We start from the raw sequence: 19,608 nt of genomic DNA, 5'->3' as shown, positions 1-19,608 counted from the left end.
TGTATCTTCTCCTGCAGCAGGAAACTGGAGTGCCTGAGCGTGGGAGGGAGGGAAAGTAGCCTTCTGCAGATGAGGACATGGGCTGACAGATTTATAAGCTGCTAAAGTAGTTTAGCAATATGCTGTGAAAGAGATTCATGCTGTAGGGTTAGTCTTTCTTACACTGGTGTCCGCGCTTTTCCCCTTTTGTTACAGAAAGCTGAGGACAAGATTGAAGGAAATGCTCAAGCTTCAGCCTGGCTTCTTCTGCCTTACTCCTACCCATTTCTTGGACCTGACAGTGCTCTGCAATCTCAAAGCACGGTAGAAAGTGGTATTTAACAAAGACAACTAATTCCTCCTTTAAAACACAGTTCACTAATTAACTTCCGGCCAAGACAATTCTTAATACAAAAGACTGTAAGAACTAAGTGAACAGAAATTTTCTTGGGTGAAACAGTTTGTGGGATAGGAAATTTCAAGGGATTTTTGTTTTCAGGAGATGAGGCTCTTGTTAAGAACCCACAACAGTGCTAGCTCCAGGATGGCTATAATCACACAACACTATTCAATACCATCCTTGCATAGCAGCTCAAAGGTAGAGCGAGAGACTGGCCTGTGCTTCACTGAGGCTGCTCAGCTGAGGCAGAAGGGATGTAAATGTGCTTATGTTGTGTTAGGGCATGAAATAGTTGTACGGGTACCAGCAGATACATTGGTCAGAGAAAAACAGGCTTCACTTCATTCCACAGTAATGGACATTTATATGCACACACTCTTAAAGTCCAGTTAGTTCCCTATTTCTAAATTTCACTTGAGTTGTCAAACAGATCAATACCACTTTACATCTACTGAGGCAAAAAATCTCATTTCAAATTCAATGCTGAATGTGCCATTGAATTAAGATGGTTTGGCTTGCATGAGTGAGCCTGTTTTCAAGAGAAATATTCAATTTTATCAGTTATCAATTTTGGAACTTAGATGCTTACGGAGCTGAAGTCTCTTGAGCCAAAACCCTAGACTCATCAGCTTAAATAGGCATGCTCTTCAGTGGCAATAACAAACTGACAAGACAACAAGAGGTAAATTTCATGTTTTTAATGCTGATTTGAACAGTCTCCCATAAAACCAAAGCACCAAACATTGGGTCTCTTTCAACCAAGTGTAATGACGCTGAGTTAGGAACCTGCCTGGACACACTTTGTTTTCAGTATTCATCGCTGAAGGGGTACTCTGGATGGTCACGCCACCTGTGGAGAGGTCAGATTGAACAAGTAAGTTTCTCAGGTGAAGCAGATTATATCATCACTCAGGCAGTTGTGCTGTGCCAAGCAAACCTCTTCTGTTTCCTGCAGAATATAGGCAGCCTTCACGGAAGGTTATTCTGCTGATTCAGATGCTGTTTGCTCTGCATAATGTTCCCTGCAGGAAGTAAACCCATGCAGCTATGGAGAGGACAGTGAAGGACCACTTTTTTTCAGGTCTACAGATCATGTGCCTTAAGGACAGATGGAGCAAGAAACAACAAGAGTGTGGAGGTTAGTCATTCTTACTCTATTTGTGGATTTAACTCATGTTACTGGAAGTGTTGTAGGGAACGGGTATGTTCCCATTATGTGCATGTTATGGAATGGGAGGATGACTTTGTTTGGATGTCCAGAAATACCCTCAGATAAAATGGCTATAGTTAGAGTGAAGGTGGAGACACCAGACTGTACTGCTTTGGTTTATACACATAGAACTGGCACAAACAGGTCTAGGTCTGGTTGGTCCTTTCTCCAAGTGGCTGCCGTATCCAGCTAAAACCCACTAGCTCAGCCAGGTGTAGATATGCTGCCAGGGTTAATAGCACCAGTGATGTACAGCTACAAAGAAGCTTTGGGGTGATACAGTTCAGGAAAGAAAGGGATGTTCATAGCTGCATGTTATCAAAGACAGAGATGCTTCAGGCTCTGGTTTTAAAAACTCAAGGAAGATGCATGATTTCAGGAGCATTATAAAAAAGGCAAGAGGCAAATTCCCAGGGTAAACTGCAGGTGAAAAGTAGCACTTGTCCATTAATGGCAGAGTGTTGACTACCATGTGGGTTGTGTGGGGTGTGTGTGTGGCGTGTTTTTTTTTTTTTTTTTTTTTTTTTTTTTTTTTTTGAGAAGATGGTGCTAAACCACAAGTCCTGGCTTGACAAACATTTTCCATTAGCAAACCAAGAATTTCTGAAGAACTCTCTCAGGTGCACCATGGCAGCTGGCTGCCTTGCCTTACAGCAGAGCACAACAAATACTGGCATTTATCCCAGCTGTGAATCGTTCCAATTTGGGAAGGATACATTTCACAATATTGAAGCTAACTGACTGGAATACATCAAACATGTTTGAATTGGTTGGTCAAAACATTTCATTCTGATATTCAGCCAAGCTGAAGTGTTTACACATTAACAGATTGAAGATGGGTTCAAAAAACAAGCCACAACACTTTGGTATGTTTTGGTTTTGGTATAATTTGACAATCTCTAAACCATCAGTGTCATAATCTATACTTTCTATCTATGGAGCATGCTTTCTAATCAGATCACAATGTTCAGAAGGTCTGAGTCTTCTTGTGTACCAAAATGATTCACCCAAAGGAGATAATGTAGCTTGGAATAAATGGTAAAGAAGAATGTTCATAGCAGAGACTTGGAGTAACAATGATACATCCAGCAGACAGATTACTGTAAAACTTGCCAGAACAAGTACTTTTAGATTTCCCAAAAGAAGAAACCATTTCAGACTGAGTTCTTGAAAAAATATGAGTAATCCAGAAAAATAGCAGTTTTGTGCTCAGATGTTTAACTTGCTAGCTCATTCCAATTAATGGAATATTATGTTTCTATGGGCTTATATCATCAGAACAACAGATTCGGATGATGTACTCACAACAACTGATAACTGGAATAACCACAGGAAATCTGGACTTTTCTATTCCCTGACATCTGCCATTGCAGCAGTGGAAGGTTTTCCCACAAGTTGGCTAACCACAGAAGTCTCGTCTGTATGATGGTTTAACCTTTCAGATACCTGTTGTTGCATAAAATAAGATCATCCCTCTAGACTAGTAGATCAGTTCATCTGTTGCAGTGCCAACTCCAGGCACTTCAGTGCAAGAACACACTTGCAGGTAGATATGGGTTTACTTGCCTCCTTACATGTCAACATCATTTTTCCAAGAAGTTATTTTTTTTAAGTTGAGGCCATACTGTATTAAGCATTTTCCCCGAACATGGCACTTTGTGTAATAACTGGAGCTGTCAATGTCCATCCCATACATCCTGCTTTCCTTGTCCTCAATGGCCTTTTATGACTAAACTTAGTCTAATGAAGCAAAACATTTCATTTATTAGTTTTGGATTAGTAGCCTAGAAAGTTATCCTGTGGGCATTTACATTCGTTAATTTTGCTTCTGGAAAAGGCTCTCACATTTGCACCAAGGTTACTTATGTATATCCTCACTAACAAAGTTTAAATGATGCTATAGCTCAACTTGGCTTATGAAAAAACAATTTCCAGTACCAAAACATATGTAAGAATCTGCTAGGCTCTTGTGAGAAGCCTTCTGGAACTGAGTACTGCTAATTGATGGAGGCTGTTTTAAGAAACTGAAGCTTCAGAGCACATTGCTGAGCTTAAATGTGAAAGAATGAACTCCATTATGATGCTTTTAACTTGTTCATATTCTATCATATTTAGTCAGCACAGTAAGTGGTTTATTTGTTCCTTTGCAAAATTCCCCCGATCTTTTGAGTGATAGTCAACATTTTAGAGTGCTATTGATGCAGCTGTCCTGCTTTTCATTATCATTAGTGCTTGAGCACACTACAGTTTGGCAAGATGCAGATAATCCAAGGTAACAGGAGAAACACATGGAAAAGAATCCCTTTGGCTACACACTGAGTGCCCTGAAAAGGGGAAAGCATAGAGTTTGGCCATAAATTGTAGATGCCCTTGAGTTGAAGGGAAAACAAATGTGCCTCATTCTCCAGAGAAGATGTTGGGTCAGCCTGAGCCTTCTTGGGTAGTGCAGCCTTCAGGTGAAGAAAAACTGTGTTGGGTTTTAAGCTTTAGATCCCAAACATCAAGAGACCAAGCTTTGTTAATTCTCAGAAAAGATAAATGAGGAAGTGGTTCTAGCAGTCAGATTGAGCTGCATGGCTTTCTGCTTTCCATATAAGAAGGTAGAACTCGACATGGCAGCAGGCAAGGGAGGTTGCTGTGAAGAAGTTGGCCTCAGGGAAGGCCAAAAACAATTTCTGATTGTCTGTGGTTTTTAATAGGAAGTTGGTTAGGCAAATTATGTTCTGACCAAACCCTATTAAGGGAGATGGAGCAGAGCTCTCCTTAAACTAGTCCTGTGGTTTCTTATAGGATTGCTCTTAATTATTATTCTTCTGCATGTCATTTTGGGACAAATTGCCTCTGGAGATACTAGGGTTGCAATCCATAAGCAGTAGCACTTGAGCAACAACATGACTCACTAAGCACTGAGAGAGAAGGTGTGAAGGAGGGGGAAAGACAAGAAAGTTGTTCTTATTTGAATTTAAGCTCTGCTATCAACACTGGTATTTAGACATCACAACATATAGTGGAAGGTGCTTAAGGAGGTGGTGCAGAGGTGGAGTAGCCAGATACAGTCATCTTTATCTAGGTGGCATTTGACATCTGAGTTGTAGCACATGTTGCACACTTCTTTGCAAATGGCTCATGGCGTCTATTTGGGCTGCATGAAATAGCTCCTATATCCAAGTTTTACTTTAATATTCATATTTGTGGTAGACAACCTATCTTAAAAGTGATTTAAAAAAAATATCTCTGAAAAGACAGGAGCATTCTGGGAGGATATAGGATTCCTCCTGGACTTACATTAAAAGTTCCACATAACGAACGTTTTTGTTCAGTGCTGCAATTTCCTTCATCTCTTCGTCAGTGAGGGAGAAGTCAAAGATCTAATGGAAGGAGAAGTTCGGAGTAAGTTAACAGTTCTTGTCACAGGCAATATTAATATGTTCCATGTTCAGAAAGTCCAGAAAAATCTTTCCCTTCTTTTCCCCCCCCTGCACAATCTCCTCTCCCCCAAATCTACACTTCCTTGTGTTTATAGGGAAGTCTTGAGGACATGAATAAGTTCAGTCACGTTCAATTACACTCTTCCAAGAAGAGAAAGGCAGTCTGGTAAGTACCAGGCCATTGGCTTTAGAGGTGATACATTCGCAGGGAAAGTGTATAGCGTGGGGTGGTACTGAATGCTGCAAGGGATACAGGTAAAAAATGTTCATCTTATTTAGGGTGGTGGTGGTGGTCAAGCCATCTGCTTTCTGGTGGAGTATCTATGAGCAGATTCCCGGCACATACCCTATGCATAACCTTCTCTTCACCACAAACTGGGGGCAGAGGATGGGGCAGAAAAAATCAGTCATCCCAACACTACTGCCAGCAATGTTGGTCTGCTGACCTATCAAATTACTTCATCTCTCTTGTGCTGTGTCAGTTGCAGCAATGGGTACTCTGGGGAACACTGCCAGCTGGAACTTTAGCCACTCAGAGATTACAAGGCACCAAAATTGCTTCTCTATTCTTCTGTTATTGCCGTATCTTTTGTACCATGAAGTGACGGGGAGAACAAGAATCGATGTGGCAAAGCTTGACATTGGTCAAGCTTTGTGTCTATAGAAGAAAATATGAAAACTGCCTTCCTCAGGAGCCAAGACAATGCAAATGGATTCATGTGTGCAGTATTAGAGTGCAAATGTACCTGGAAATTCTCTTTGATGCGTTGTGGATTGAAGCTTTTTGGGATGACCACCACCCCTCGCTGGATGCTGAAACGCAAAGCAACCTGTGCAGCTGTCTTGTTGTACTTTCTGCCAATGGCATTCAGCACAGGGTCCTTCAGTAAAGGAGGGGAGGACACATTTACCCTGGAAAAGAATTGGGAAAAGAAAAAAAAATCTCCCTATTTTTAATGTCAAAACATACAGGACCTACTCATTCATGGACAGAACATTGCAGCTTTTTGGCAAATAGTGTGAAGGACAGCAGAGAAGCTTTGACACTTAGGAAGCTGTCTATGACAGTCCTCTATCCTATGTGATGTCCTAACATTGACTTAGTTTCTACTTCCTCAGCATTCCCAGCTACAGACATTTGCTTTCTGGCAGAGGAGACCTCCCACACAGACCAACTGGCACTTCTTGATGACAGCATGCAGCAGGAGTGTTGCAAGTTTACATTCACAACTGCGATATTTAGACACTCAAGTTCAAAACTACTGTGAAAAGTGGGGACACGCATTTTACACAGAATGAGCAGTGGAGACCTCTTATTCTTTTTCTGGACAATGGCTCTGCTATTTGAGGCTAGCAGGGGACTTACCATGTCTCATCCCTTGAGGTTCCCAGTGGGCTGTACCCAACAATAACAATGTCATGTTGCCTGCAAAATTCTAAGAGTTTGGGTTGGGTGAAATAGGGATGGCATTCGACCTACAAGAGTAAGATAGAAAGAATGATTAATCAATAGGACCAGATATGGAACCAAACAGTGTCCTAATATTTGTAAGTGTTGCAGACTAGGGATGACTTCTCAGCTTTCAGGAAAGGATACATATTAAAGAATAGGGAAATTCAGTCTGTGGTTACAGTTCTAATGGTATGCTGCTGGGTGGTGATGGATTTTTATTTATGTATTTATTTATTGGTGGGCAGCAGATCAATGTCTATGATTGCGGTTTGGCTGTAGAGCATTTGTATTGGTCCCAGTGGAAAGGTGGCAACAAGTAGGGGATGGAGGTGAGGGAGGCTGACTAGAGATTTAGGCTGAGAAGGCAACTCATCTCCTGTGGGTCAGATCATTGCTTCTCTGCCTTTTGCATTCAGGACAACTTCAACTTGCATTTAGGCTGTAAATGTCTTTTTTAGGGGAAGTGTTGGCATGAGCTTTTCCAGGAAGAAAGGTGAGGGGGAATATGTAAAAGGTGAGATCTCAACAACGGTTATGACCTTGTTATGAGTTCTGCCCTCCCACACTGCAAATACTGTGCCTCGTTCCCTTACAGGCAGGAATATTCTGGCTATGTTTTTGGACTCTGGGAAAGGGATGTCTACAAGGTGATGGAGCAACCTCTGTATACAGTTTGAAGCTAACTGGCACACCTACGCTTGCTGGCCGGCTGCCCTAAGCTGGGCTTAATCTTTTGTACAATTTCCCTTGACCCATAAGGCAGCAATGCACAGTGCAGTCCTAGGGGCACTCCACAACCTGCAGCTGCATTTTGTATTCACTGGGAATGTTAGTACCAGTGAAGGGTGCTGGAATCTCCTCTCTCAGGCTGTTCTGCTGTGCAGGCCAAAGGCAGAAATGAAGGCTATGGCCAGCTTCTGTGCTGTGTCCTGTGCCAATCCCAGTCCCTCCAGACCACGTTGCAGAGGGTGAGAAGTTGGGCCCCAGATGGTTTCTGGCCTCTTCTCTGATACTGCTAACATAGATGTTCATCTGTGCCAGATGAGTCAGAAGAGTTTCCCAGTGACTTCTAGGAAATGCAGTGAGCTGCCAAATGCCAGTCAAAGATACTGGGCGATTGAATGGGTCACTGCTGCCTACCACCATCTCTGAGCCTAGCTACTGTGACTGTAACCCCAGATATCCCTATCAACCTCGTGGGCTTGTTCAGCTCCAGTTGGTTGCTTATCTGTGTTTTCCTTTCTTTTTTTTTTTTTTTTTTTTCTCCAACTCTTCCTGAAAGCCTTAGGGGAAAGGCAGAAGAGACAATCTATGGGAAACTTAGAAGTTACCTCTAATGGCTGTAAATCTCAGGAAGCTTAGAGTGACTCAGGATCTCTGATGCTTAGGGTTTATTTAGGTTTGGTGTCAGCTGATGTAGATGTAGCTTCTTTGAGGACTGGTTAGCCCTGATGATTTGTCTTGCGAACTTTTTGGATGTGAAGTAGGTACGTGGCAGAGATTTAAAAATCTGCCTTGACTCAGCATTCAACCTTGTCAAGGAGCTTGGCACAGAGGGGTTTTTATAGTTCCTGGAGCAGGAACTGAGAAAGCGATAGTTCCAGCACCTTCAAGTGTTTATCTTTAGCTTAGATAGGATGAACAGTATTTTGAAAGCTAGAAATATGTGACAGTATAGAGGGCAGCAGCTATGGCAAGCATGTATCACCCTTCTGCACGTGCCATCTTAAGCCACGTCTTGCCTCCGTGTTCCCGGCTGGACAGTGGTGCTGCGGTGGGCACTGCCCTCGGCTTGCTGTCATACCATGGTTGCTGACAGGGTTTGTGCTTGAGTCCTGGCTTGTTCAGGAGCATCTCCAGCTGTCTGCGGTTTGAAGTTGGATACTCCAATAGACGTTGCCAAGCCTGCATCTTTGCATGCTCCATACCTGCAAAGACAACAAAGGCTGGTTGGAGTACCAAGTGTTGGCTTTGTTCCTTGCAGCACGTGTTTTAGGAGAGGTGGAGCCAGTCAGTTCTTGAGACTGCTGGAAAACCCTTGCAACAGCACAGCTATCAGCTCTGTTACGCAAGGGATGGTGCTATCCCGCTATTTAAACTCCATTCCCATGTAGACCCACTTTTCAGACCAAACACTAATGTTTTTCCTCTGAGGGTAGAATTTGTCTGGAAAGCAGACAGATTAATCTGATGTATAGATATTCATGTCACATGTTTGCTTTCAGAGAGTTTTGCTTAGTTGCACTGCTTTAGCACTGTCTCAAAGCTGGAGAAGGGAGAGCAAACAAAACATACTCATTTCCTGATCATTTTATGAGAGTTTTTCATGTAAACTCTCTCTATCCTGTGTAATCACCCAAATACTTAGCAAGGCACATCACAAAAGCAACTCAGAAACCTCGGTACAATACAAAGTAGGAGAAAAAGGTGGGAGAGAGGAACTCCAGAGGTTTTACAATTCAAACAAATCCTAGAAACTGAGAAAGTTTTAATAATGCTGGATATGAACATGTGCTACAGTCCTCTTCATTAAGCTTCATCTGCTGAGCCTTTCTAAGGAAAAAGAGGGCCCTTTCCTGTGGTCTCCCCCCTTTGTTCCCAGAAACTCTGTGCACACAGCTTCAAAGAGGCTCAGACCCCCAGAGGAGCTGGGTGCCCCACTTGCCAGCTTTGTTATTCCTTTCATGTCTCGCAGGAGCTGAAAGCAGGGAGGTAAAGAGGCACCAGGTATTTGGTGACCTCTAGTTGGCGTCATATGCTTTGTATCACCCGGTGACAAGTCGGCAAATATCATCTGGAGCCACTTTTGGCTTGCTGGCACCATACTGTGTGAGTGAAATTACATGGATTGAGTTTAGCCAGTTTATTTAGATTGATGGTATTCTTTCCAGACAGTCACCACTAGTTATTTTCTCAGCTCTTTAGCTGGAAAGAGAGACCTACTACAGGATATCCTTCAAGATAAAGCACCAGCCTGAAGTGTTCAGACAGCTGTTGCTTTGGGCAACTAGCTTGTGAAACAGAGGAATGAATTGCATGAGTCCAAGATAAGGGAAACATAAACAACTAATGTGGAAGTCCTCAGCCTTATGAGACCTTGCCTGCATGTCTCAGCTGGCAGGAGAAAGCCCTGGCCTGCCCTGGGCTCTTGGCCACTCTGAAGTTTTACTCAGAATTTCTCCCGCTCTCCACCTTCATCTACTAGACCTGGAATAGAGCTTGACTCTCTCTCTCTCTCTCTCTCTCTCTCTCTCTCTCTCTCACTATATATATATATATATATATATATATATATATATATATATATATATGTGTGTGTGTGTATTTTTAATGATGAACTTTAGAGCAAATTCTGTTTTATCTTGAAGGCAAAATGCTTCCTTTTTCGAGGAGGATCAAGTCACTTTCTCCTTCAGGGCTGCAACTTTCTGATGCTATAAGGGTCTGATAAAAAGGACAGACTGGAAAAAAAACACTACAGATATGAGTATTTGCTACAAAAACTAGCAAATATGCATTCTCCAAATGAAGGAATGTAGACATCAGATATCTCAACAGTGTTTTGTTTTGTTATAAAAATAATTAAGTGATGGCAAGAAGCAACATTCCTAGAGACAAGAGTCAAATTTATCCATGGAGCTAGTAGAATCTGATCCATTTGCTCTATCAATACACCTCAAACTTGTTTATGAAGGCTACAAGCAGGACTGAAAATTAGGATTTATTTATTTATTTATTTATTTTAAAGCATATATGGAAGTAGTGTTTGCTTACCTCCCAAGTGGCACATAAGTCTGTCTCATGGTAAATAATTTTTCCATTTTCATCTTTTGGGTAGAGTGCATCTCCAGGCTGAAAAGTAAAACCACATTTTTTCCTATTTTTTAAAGAAAAAAAAAAAAGAAGAGGAAAGGAAGGGGGGTGGAGAACTCTTGCACCTCGGAACAAAGATTTTTACAGTCTTGGGTGTTCTATTAGCAAATAAACAAACAAACAAAAAAAAAGCTTGTGATTTTTTTTTTTTTTTTTTTTTTTTTCTGAAACACTCAAAGTTCAACAGGGCATTCATGCTGGGCTTACCACATCCTCCAGTGCTCTATAGTCCTTGGATACCCTTCTGAACTGTTACATGAGTGCATACTCAGGAGTTCCAGGATGGCTTTATTTTTCAATAAACTTTTGACCCTTATGGTATGGCAACCAAAGAGCTTATCTGCTTCCAAGAGCTGGGTTAGAATGCCAACCTATATTCTTTTCCCCTTCTTTCCTTCCCTCCTTTCTTCCCAGCCTTCCTCTGACGTTTTTTTGTCCTGGGCACCTGAGATGAGTACCTCAGTCCAGCTCCAGCTGGAGGGACCATTTCCAAGAGTTACATACTACTATTAGAGGTCTAAATGCACAGCCTTAGTGCAGGTTGTGAACCTTCTAAGTGTGTTGTCTTCCTTTCTTGGGGCACTAGGAACTCCTCCTTCCTATCTCTACACTCTACAAACAAGACTTCAGAGATGAGTTATGAGCTGGTATCTCACAAGCACAGCTTTCTTTTATTTGCCAACTGTTTCACTGCTATTGCAGGCAATTTATTAACACCTCCTTCCCTTTTGTCTGATTGTAATTTTATTTTTTATTCATAAAAGCCCCTCAGTGTTATTTGACATTTGATCTGACTGCAAGCTGCTACATTTCAAAGGACCGGGTACAAGATGTTGACATGGTAATTCCTTGTGAACATGCAGCTGTGACTAATATGATCAGTAACCGGCGCCTCTCAATTCTCAAGTTCAAAATCAAGGCATTTCATGGGAAAAGTGAGCCTAGGGAAAATATGGCCTCAGATTTCAGACCCCAAGGTCTAAGTTGCAAGCATAAGCCTGTCTCCTTCATATTTACTGGCTTTCCTCAATGAATTCCACAAAGACAACTTGTTGCCTTTGTTGCTGTGTCTTGCTGGGAGGGGGAAAAAAAAAGGAGTAGAAGGAGGCAGGTGGTCATTAGATACATTTTTGTACTAGAAGTCAAACTATTTGCTATCATAGTTTGAAGTGGGGAGATCCTCTTTACAAAACCACCCTCTGGTATTTGGAACAAACTGTTCATCCCTAGGATATCCCAACAGGCTGTCCAAGGAGTGTGAGCTCAGTGCATGCAAGCATAGCAGATAGATGGCTCTGAATTCAACGCTTTTTACTCTCTGTTCCATTTCTATATTTTTATATTCTGTTATTTTTTATAGTAGCCAATATTCAGCAATTACGTTAGGTAATTTATCATTCTCTTCTGACTTCCTCTATTTCTAGTCCTTGTGTTCTAAAAAGTCAACTAATTCAGGGTGAAAGTGGCTTGAAGATGAACTTCTCTTGACTGAGTTTAGGAGTTCCACAAGGATAAATCCTTCCTTCTGCCTCCAGGGAACTGCACAAGATGTTGAAGTATGGTTGTCTCTGCTCAATAGTCTCCAGGCAGTACTTTCTCTGCCAAGCTACACTTTTTTTAAAATTTAATTTATATATATATATATATATTTTTATGCAGGGAAGTCCCTGAATGAAAGACCTGGGTGCAGATGGATAAAGAGGGATAAAGTCAGTGTTTTGATGGTGATGGGATGGTGGTTACTAGGTCTTTAAAAAGGTCTCAAAAGTTTGTCATGTTTCTCAGCTTGGGTTCCTACGGACTGTACGTCACCAGTCCATTCCCACAAATGCTCTCATCTCTTGCAATTGTCATGGAAATGGCCACACATGTTACACTGAGCATGGTTTATTGGGTAGTATTGGTGGTAGGTGGATGGTTGGACTAGATGATCTTAGAGGTCTTTTCCAACCTTTATGATTCTATGATAAGGTGGCTTTGTGCCACATTGCTGTGTGAGAGCACAAACAGTTGGGACAACGCTGTGCAGCCACTGCTGCTATGCAGGGTTCTGATCATATCACATCATATTCCAAGTCTGGGGGCACTCCAAAACCTACCAGACAATTTACTTGCATATTTAAAGCACAGCAGCTGGTAATCACTGAGAAGAAAAACCTTCTCCCATGATAACGATTTCCTCACCAACGCAGATGTAGGGGGACAGGTATGCACGTCCCATTGCTGTCACACAGTGTTCTTTGACAAAGGGGCTTTCTCAAGAAAGCAATGTAACTACTAGTAAATGCCTATTGCATAAACAGAAAGCAATAGGAAGGAATTAATGCCACCCCAGATACCAGCATTCCTGATCCACTCAGGTCATGGCGGGGCTTTCCTGCTCCGAGTGGTGCTCCCAGGAAGCAGGTGCCTTTCAGTCTGCCCAAAAGCCCCTGTGAGAACTTGCACCACTGGGCTGTGCAGAGGCATGTTTCCTTCTGGCTCCAGAGTGGGACTGTGAGCTTTGGCTCAAGATATTCACTGATTTCAAGCAGAAAAGAACTTTTGTTAGGAGGCTTTTGGGGAGACAGCAAAGTGCCAGCTTCTGCAGAGTAGGAGTTTGTCAGTGTGTTGTACCTGTGCGCTCCTCACCAAAGGCAAGCATCACGCGTGGGATGGGTGTATTTGGGAGGGAGGGAGCAAAAAAAGGAAAGCTTTGGCAGAGAAAAATGTGTATTTTTTCAGGCAGAAGGTGATTTCTTTTTTCTCTCCTCTCAAGGGGGACGTGAATGAGTCTCCAGGACTTCTACTCTTTTAACAAGCCAGCTTGTTGATACAAGCCTCGGGGAGTCAGATGTACATTGCTTTAAAGCCAGCTGTCTGTATCTTTATATTGTGAGACAATGACCTTCACTATGTGGGAGAATGAACTAGTAGAGAATACAAACACAAGAAAGGGGAAACAGGAAATCGCAAGTGGTGGGAAATTTTTAAAAATGCACCCAAAAGGATTCCATACGTGGGACCGTATAAATAAAGTTTTAATATCTAAGTACAGTACTCCTAGATAGATCTTAATGGGACACTGCTGACTTAGGGAAAAAGGAACTGCAGGTCTAAAGTGATTGCTCCACTGGTAAATTGTTTCCTACCTGATGATTTACAGCAGTTTGGAGCCATGGTAGAATGTAATTTTAATAATCAGAGAGCTACCTGCCTTGTAAAAAAAAAAAAAAAAAAAAAAAAAAAAAGTGGAAAAAGTCCAACTGACATCTACTGAAGCTGTCTGAGAGGAGCACTACAGTTAAGGAGATTAAGATCACAGTGATGATTTGCCCATTGTTTTTAGTGCTACTGAGGCTTTTCTGGTTTTGAGACAGAATAATGGAAATCAGCTTGGTGGCTCTTTACACTGCTCTCCCCACCTCCATGATTTTCCCCTTGCCCCTTGTTGCTTTGTAGGGCATGTACAGCTTCAGCTACACAGTTCTTCAGCATATGAAGTGCTCAATCCCAGTTAGGAGTCCTGTCCTTCCTGTGCTAAAGCTGTCAGTAACTATTTTCAAACACTATAAGCCCCTGTTTGTGTGGGTAATGCACAGAAATGTGAGCAAGCAGTGCACACACAACATTGTCTCACCAAAATGCTATCTTCAACATGGACTGGAGGCTACAAGGATGATGTTAAATGGATGCCTTGGTTCAAGCCAACCGTGTACTTTTTAGGGCAATTTTTCTTTTTACCTTGAAAGCCATTGGCAGCTCAATAATGTAGAGGTCCACGTAGTCCAGCTGCAGGATTTTCAGGGTTTTCTCCAGCGTGGGGCGCACCAGCTCTGGGGGGTGGCAGGTATTCCACAGCTGGGGAGGCAAACACAGGCTTTTTTTTTTGGTGCCAGAGGAATAGTGAGAACCCTTCATCTGATTCCTACCTCCCACGCACACTCCCGTCCTTCTGACAGAGCCCAGCATGCATACTGCAAAGCCATTGTGGTCTACATTACTGCAAGACAAAGAGAAGGCGTCTTATCCTCCTTCTGCCTGAGGGAATTGTAGAGGTTAAGACAGGAATCCTTGCCCAGGACAGCCTGTGTGCTGACACAGTAAAGCCATTAGATATTTGTTTATTACAAGACAGGTTATTTGGAGTTGAGTATATTACAAACTCTTGCTCAATGAATTTAGGCAGATTCCTTTTGTTTTATGAGCTTTCCAAGCATATGCTTTCACTGGAAAACTTTGTTCCCACAAGAAATCTGTGGTCAGGTTTATGCTTGAAGGCAGAAGCTCACATCATGTGAGTTGGCTATTAAATAGCCAGGCACCTGGCACGAAGAGGATCTGTTGGTTTTCTCCTGTGGTCATGGAGCCTGAGTGACTGCCTGACCTAGGGAAGCTTTAACTTACTCCCCTAGCCTCACTAAAAGTATTTTATTGTTCTGTTGCTGTAATGCAGGTGTAACTAGTTAAAGCACAGCCTTTTCATCCTCTTTAATCACAGCCACTTGCCCTCAGGGCTATGCCCCGAGGTTGCCATGGGGTATGCTCAGTTGATTGGCGTGCAGTGCTACCTCTAACAGCAACTCTGCTGATGCAAATCTCTTGCTGCAAGAATGGAGCCAAAGCATGGTAATTAGTAACCAAGAGCTCTTTGCAAACTGGTTGCTGCAGTTAAAATCTACAAAAAGTGGAATTAACACATAATAGAAGGTTAAAAGTGCCATCTGATTGCACAAAATAAACTAGGCTGTTTTATCGCCACCTCTCTGCCCCATCCCCCTAATGCAGAAACCTGACATTTGGAGTCATGTTGAGCTTTTCAGCACCTTTATTGGCTGGGGAAAAAAAAAAAAAAAAAGTTTAAAAAGATATTTGTCGATATGGTCATTGGCCAATTCTGCCACCAGTGCTGACAGCCATAGCATGCCAAGGTGTAGAATAAATCTATTCTCGAGACACGAAATGCTTGAAATGAGATTATCAGGAGAAGATGGGGATTATAGGCTTCAAAGGACATAGTCTTATGTCCTTTGAAGCCTATAAACTTACCCAAGTTTTTGAAGTGTTTTAGATTGTTATTTAACCAGCAAGTAATTACCTGCTCAGTTGTGCCAGCAAAGGCAAGGACACATTATCTTGAAGCTTAGCTGTACCAAGAGCAGCACGTCTGTCCCTGCCCTGAGCTGACACACCAAAGCAGGCTTTGGCACCTGGAAATTCACACTGGGCCTTACCCCAGCTGTGTGGTGCAAGGCACGAAGGGTTTATGATCAGTGAAGTATTGGTTACTAGTGTTGGGTTGAGGGGTACTATGGTACAGGGACCAAGGTCCTGCACTCAGAGTTTTAAGCTGTTCAGCTGGATTTCCTGAAAGCCTTTGGTTGGGAGGTTTTTTTGAACATTTGCCAATCTCTGATTTTCATTTCTTATGTAAAATGAGGTGTTCTTTTGAGCTTAAATATAGGTAAGGAAGTGAGTCTGTATACCCTCCATTTTCAGTTTGTTTTGTTACTTTGATTTAGAAATTCTGTAACCAGAGGTATGTTGACAGCTTAGGAGCTGTTTTTCCAAGTGCCCTTTCTAGCTTAGTGAGCTAAGTACTAAGCAGTGAATATCCATCCCCTTAAAAAAAAAAATTGCAGAGATTCTAAGGAAAGAGCCTTTAGCAATAGCAAACATTTGTATTACCTTAATACATAGATACCATGGAAACTTAAGAGTTTCACAACTGTTTTCAAGATTTGTACAAGTTATTGTATTATCTACCTAAATAGAACCCATGTAGACATTTGAGCAGTCAAAGCTGCCAGTTGGCTTTGGCATTTCAGGACACCACATTTCCTGGAAATGTTACTTTTAGTTTAATGAAAGAAATATCCTGGGATGAAAGAGGAGACCAAAAAGGTCTTGCTACATAAGCCAAGAAGGCTGTTGGCAATTGATAGAAAACCTCTAAAATTTCTGGATGCTGAGCTGCTGTGCCTGATCAGCCAGCCAGCAGCAAGAGCCAAGTGCAAGTGCTGATGATTTCAGCTGGCAGATGCAGCACGGTTGCACCAACTCACTGTTCCAGTAACACTGCCACTCACTGGGGCTGTTCCTGTTAGTACCCACTGATGGACCTTTGCTTTGCATCATCTTTGTTTAAGGGAAGGTCTGCATGATGGACTTCAGTGTGCAGTCTTCTGCATCTCCAGGACTTATGATTTCAGAGAGTTTGAAAACAAACATAATTTTTGTTGTGCCTGCTGCTTTCAAGAGTGGTCTATCACCATGTTTTCCAGAAGATGCAACAGTTTATTAACAGTTTATTAGTCAGTTACCTGTGAATGGTTGATGTATCTATTGGTGGCTTGATACTTACCTATGGGTTATGCAGTGCATAAGTGCCTAAGGTACACAAAGCTGAAGATATGTAGGCTCCTAAGATAAGGGTTATCCAGTCCCAGTCTTCCTGGGAGGTCAGAATTGCTGTGAAAATGTCTAGGGAAACCTGTGAAAATCCTGGCTTGTGATGGATTGAGTTGGTTGCTGTATGTTTTCCACCTCTGCCCTTGACTACTCTAAAGACTACAGAGAAGCTCTAATGAATGTTAATGAGGTACTTAATGTGACCACCCAAAATTAAACCCTCATTTTGTTGAGCAAAACCAGGACACAATAGAAAGATGTTTGTGTCCTATCATATGTCCATGCATGTCCTATTTCACAGTCACAAGGAAGGCCGGAACTACAGGCACTATTGTGGTACTGCCAGTTGCAACCTAGAGACTAGCAGGACCTGCAGTTTAGGGAACAATTGAACTTACAATCAAGAAACAGAAGATGTGGTTTCACAGATGGTTCAATGTTTAAGCAGTGGGGAAAACCACTGAGTGATTAGAACAGACAACTGAACATAGAAAGCCCTAATAAAGTAAGTTTGGAATCAAGATAAAATTTTACCAAGAGATGCACTTTTGCAGATCCTAAAAATTTATATGGAAAAATAAACTGCAGGGGAAGCAGTTGGGAAAGTTAAAGGCATAATATTGTTAGTACATCTGGTTCTAAACTTTTGGCACAATTTTGTGTTTTTGATTTGAAGTATTACTGGTAATTTGCTGTAATAAAGCTATAAAACAGTTGAAACTAAATATTTCGCCTGACCCAAATCAACTTTTTTGGCATATGGAAGATTGAGAGATTACTCTGATAAAGGTGGAAAATTTGAGGATTTGAAGCTTTTCTCGAGATGGCAAGGTTGTTACCAGCAGAACTGAGCAGGGAACTAGGAAAAGAGTTGCATACTTTACAGACTGGAAATTGCTTTACTTGGAAATTGCTCTGTAGCTGCAGAAAATCCACTTGGTCTGCAAACTACCCAATCCAAAGCTTAGTTTCCCCGATCATAAAGCTTAACCAAATTGCTCATAGTAAAACAGATCTTTTATCCCATCAGATTTTTCACTCTAGGAACCATGATATTTATTTCCAAGGCTGTTGAGTAACGTCTCTGGATTATGTCTTATTTGGGAAAGGAGAAAGGGAAAAAATGAGGCTGATATGTCCAAAGTAGCACTGCCGGAAGGGGAACTCGAGGCCATAAACTCCATTAGAAACTAGGCAGAAACCATGAACTTTCTGGGGGTCATCTGATCTTTATTTAGCAACGTGCAGTGAGCTCTCTCTCTTACACCTGCAATCTAGTCATCGTGGTTATAGCAGCTTCTATCATAGGCTTCTTCAGGCAAGAGATTTAATTCTTCTAGCAGAGAATCGGCTCTTACAGCTAGGGTTTTAAAGCATTAAGTAGCTCATGCACTACTCCAGACTCGCTGTTCTAAAGTGGAAGTGTGATGACCTCTTCTCTCTGAGTTGATACATGATCAGAGAAGTCTTTAATGACAGGTGATACAGTAATTAGGGTGTAGCTTGATGAGTAATTTTCTGGCAGCAGTACCAACACAAGCACTTGCTGTTCTCCCGTACACAGACACTGGCATGCACGTGTTTGCTCCCACACCGTTCATTGTGCAATCCCGTGGCAAACCTGTATGGGGAATTGCTCTAACAGAAAATAACTCATCTGCAAGATCATTGTCCAGGTCTGGCTCAGCGTGCGACTATACAAACGCTTGTGCCAGCACAACACGTGGGACAGTAACAGCCTAGGTAGCAACACTGAGTGTAGCAATGGGCAGAACTTGCAGATGCCTATAGTGCTAGGCAGCGTACATGTTGTGTTGTTCCCACTGCTCACTCAGCATTAAGCTGAGAACAACAGGGATTCCCGTGCTTTATAGCAAATCTAGTGCTGATATTGCCAAGGCATTATGGAAATACTGGGAAAGAAAAAGAAAGGAAGTTGGGTCTGGAAATGTGCCAGATGTTGAGCACTGGCTTTCTTAAGAAAGCCCATTCACAGAAATCCTGGATTTAGCGTAAATAATTTGAGCACAAGTTTCTCACCTTGCCACAGTAAAAAATGTCTTCTCGCTTGATCCTTCCTTCAGCAATCTTCTCCCGGATGGCTTGTCCCACTTCATGCTCATTGAAATAGACAAAAGCGCCGTCGATGTGGCGATAACCAGTATCAATGGCAATCTTCACTGACTCCAAACAGGAGCCCTTGGGAGTCTAATGGGAAAGAAAAAGAATAAAGGTATGCAAGAGAGCATCCTGCTCCCCACTCTTTAAATATAAAACAGTTGCTGAGATAGCCACAAGGTTCATGATATATTTCACCCAGTTTCACCATCCCCTACCTCTCCAAACACCTGTGTTTCAATTTCTGAACAAAAATGGGCTGCATATTTTTCTTCAAAACTGTCATAAATGTGGAACCAGGCTGGAAAAATGAGCTGGAAAAGCAGAACATTTGTTATGTGTCTAGGAAAGAAAGAGTACGAGAGTCCTCAGAAAATAAGAACTGACTATATTTGAGATGGAAATGATTTCAGGATTTCTCATCTGGAGAGTAAAGGCTGTCCTATAACAGCTGTTCAATAAATTCCCTTCCTCAAATGGAAGAAGGCTTTTTGGCTGAGCAGAGCTGGTCAACATCTGTCTGCTCAGAAGCTCCTTGAATACCTTGTGACTCATCAGGGCTTTCAGCAGGGCAAGAAGGAATTTGGATGTGACTTCTTTCTCCTCAAACTGGCTTACCACTGGGGGGGCATCATGGTCCAAAGGGCAATAGCTCATGGGGGTCTACTGGTATTCCCAGCTGTGGACAGTTGCTTTGCAGCGTGGCTAAGAATCAGCAGGCTTTTAGTGTACGTGTATACACCTCTTACTGCTCTGC

At 42.1% G+C, this 19,608-nt stretch overlaps 1 protein-coding gene across 1 annotated transcript in view; it reads right to left on the bottom strand.

The window, feature by feature from the left end:
- Positions 1-1,062: 1,062 nt before the first annotated feature.
- The window catches only part of AKR1D1 (aldo-keto reductase family 1 member D1), a 33,992-nt gene continuing 15,446 nt past the window's right edge, over positions 1,063-19,608 (bottom strand). Inside the window, exons 2-8 of the mRNA XM_032195184.1 lie at positions 18,774-18,941; positions 14,067-14,183; positions 10,245-10,322; positions 6,384-6,493; positions 5,764-5,929; positions 4,875-4,957; positions 1,063-1,229 (exon numbers count right to left, since the gene is read on the bottom strand). Of these exons, the coding sequence (XP_032051075.1) occupies positions 1,187-1,229; positions 4,875-4,957; positions 5,764-5,929; positions 6,384-6,493; positions 10,245-10,322; positions 14,067-14,183; positions 18,774-18,941 (765 nt within the window). The 3' untranslated portion in view covers positions 1,063-1,186. The remainder of the gene's footprint in view (positions 1,230-4,874; positions 4,958-5,763; positions 5,930-6,383; positions 6,494-10,244; positions 10,323-14,066; positions 14,184-18,773; positions 18,942-19,608) is intronic.

The sequence above is a fragment of the Aythya fuligula genome, chromosome 1 (assembly GCF_009819795.1).
Source record: "Aythya fuligula isolate bAytFul2 chromosome 1, bAytFul2.pri, whole genome shotgun sequence".
Classification (NCBI taxonomy): domain Eukaryota; kingdom Metazoa; phylum Chordata; class Aves; order Anseriformes; family Anatidae; genus Aythya; species Aythya fuligula.
This window is presented reverse-complemented; position numbering and strand designations above follow the sequence as displayed.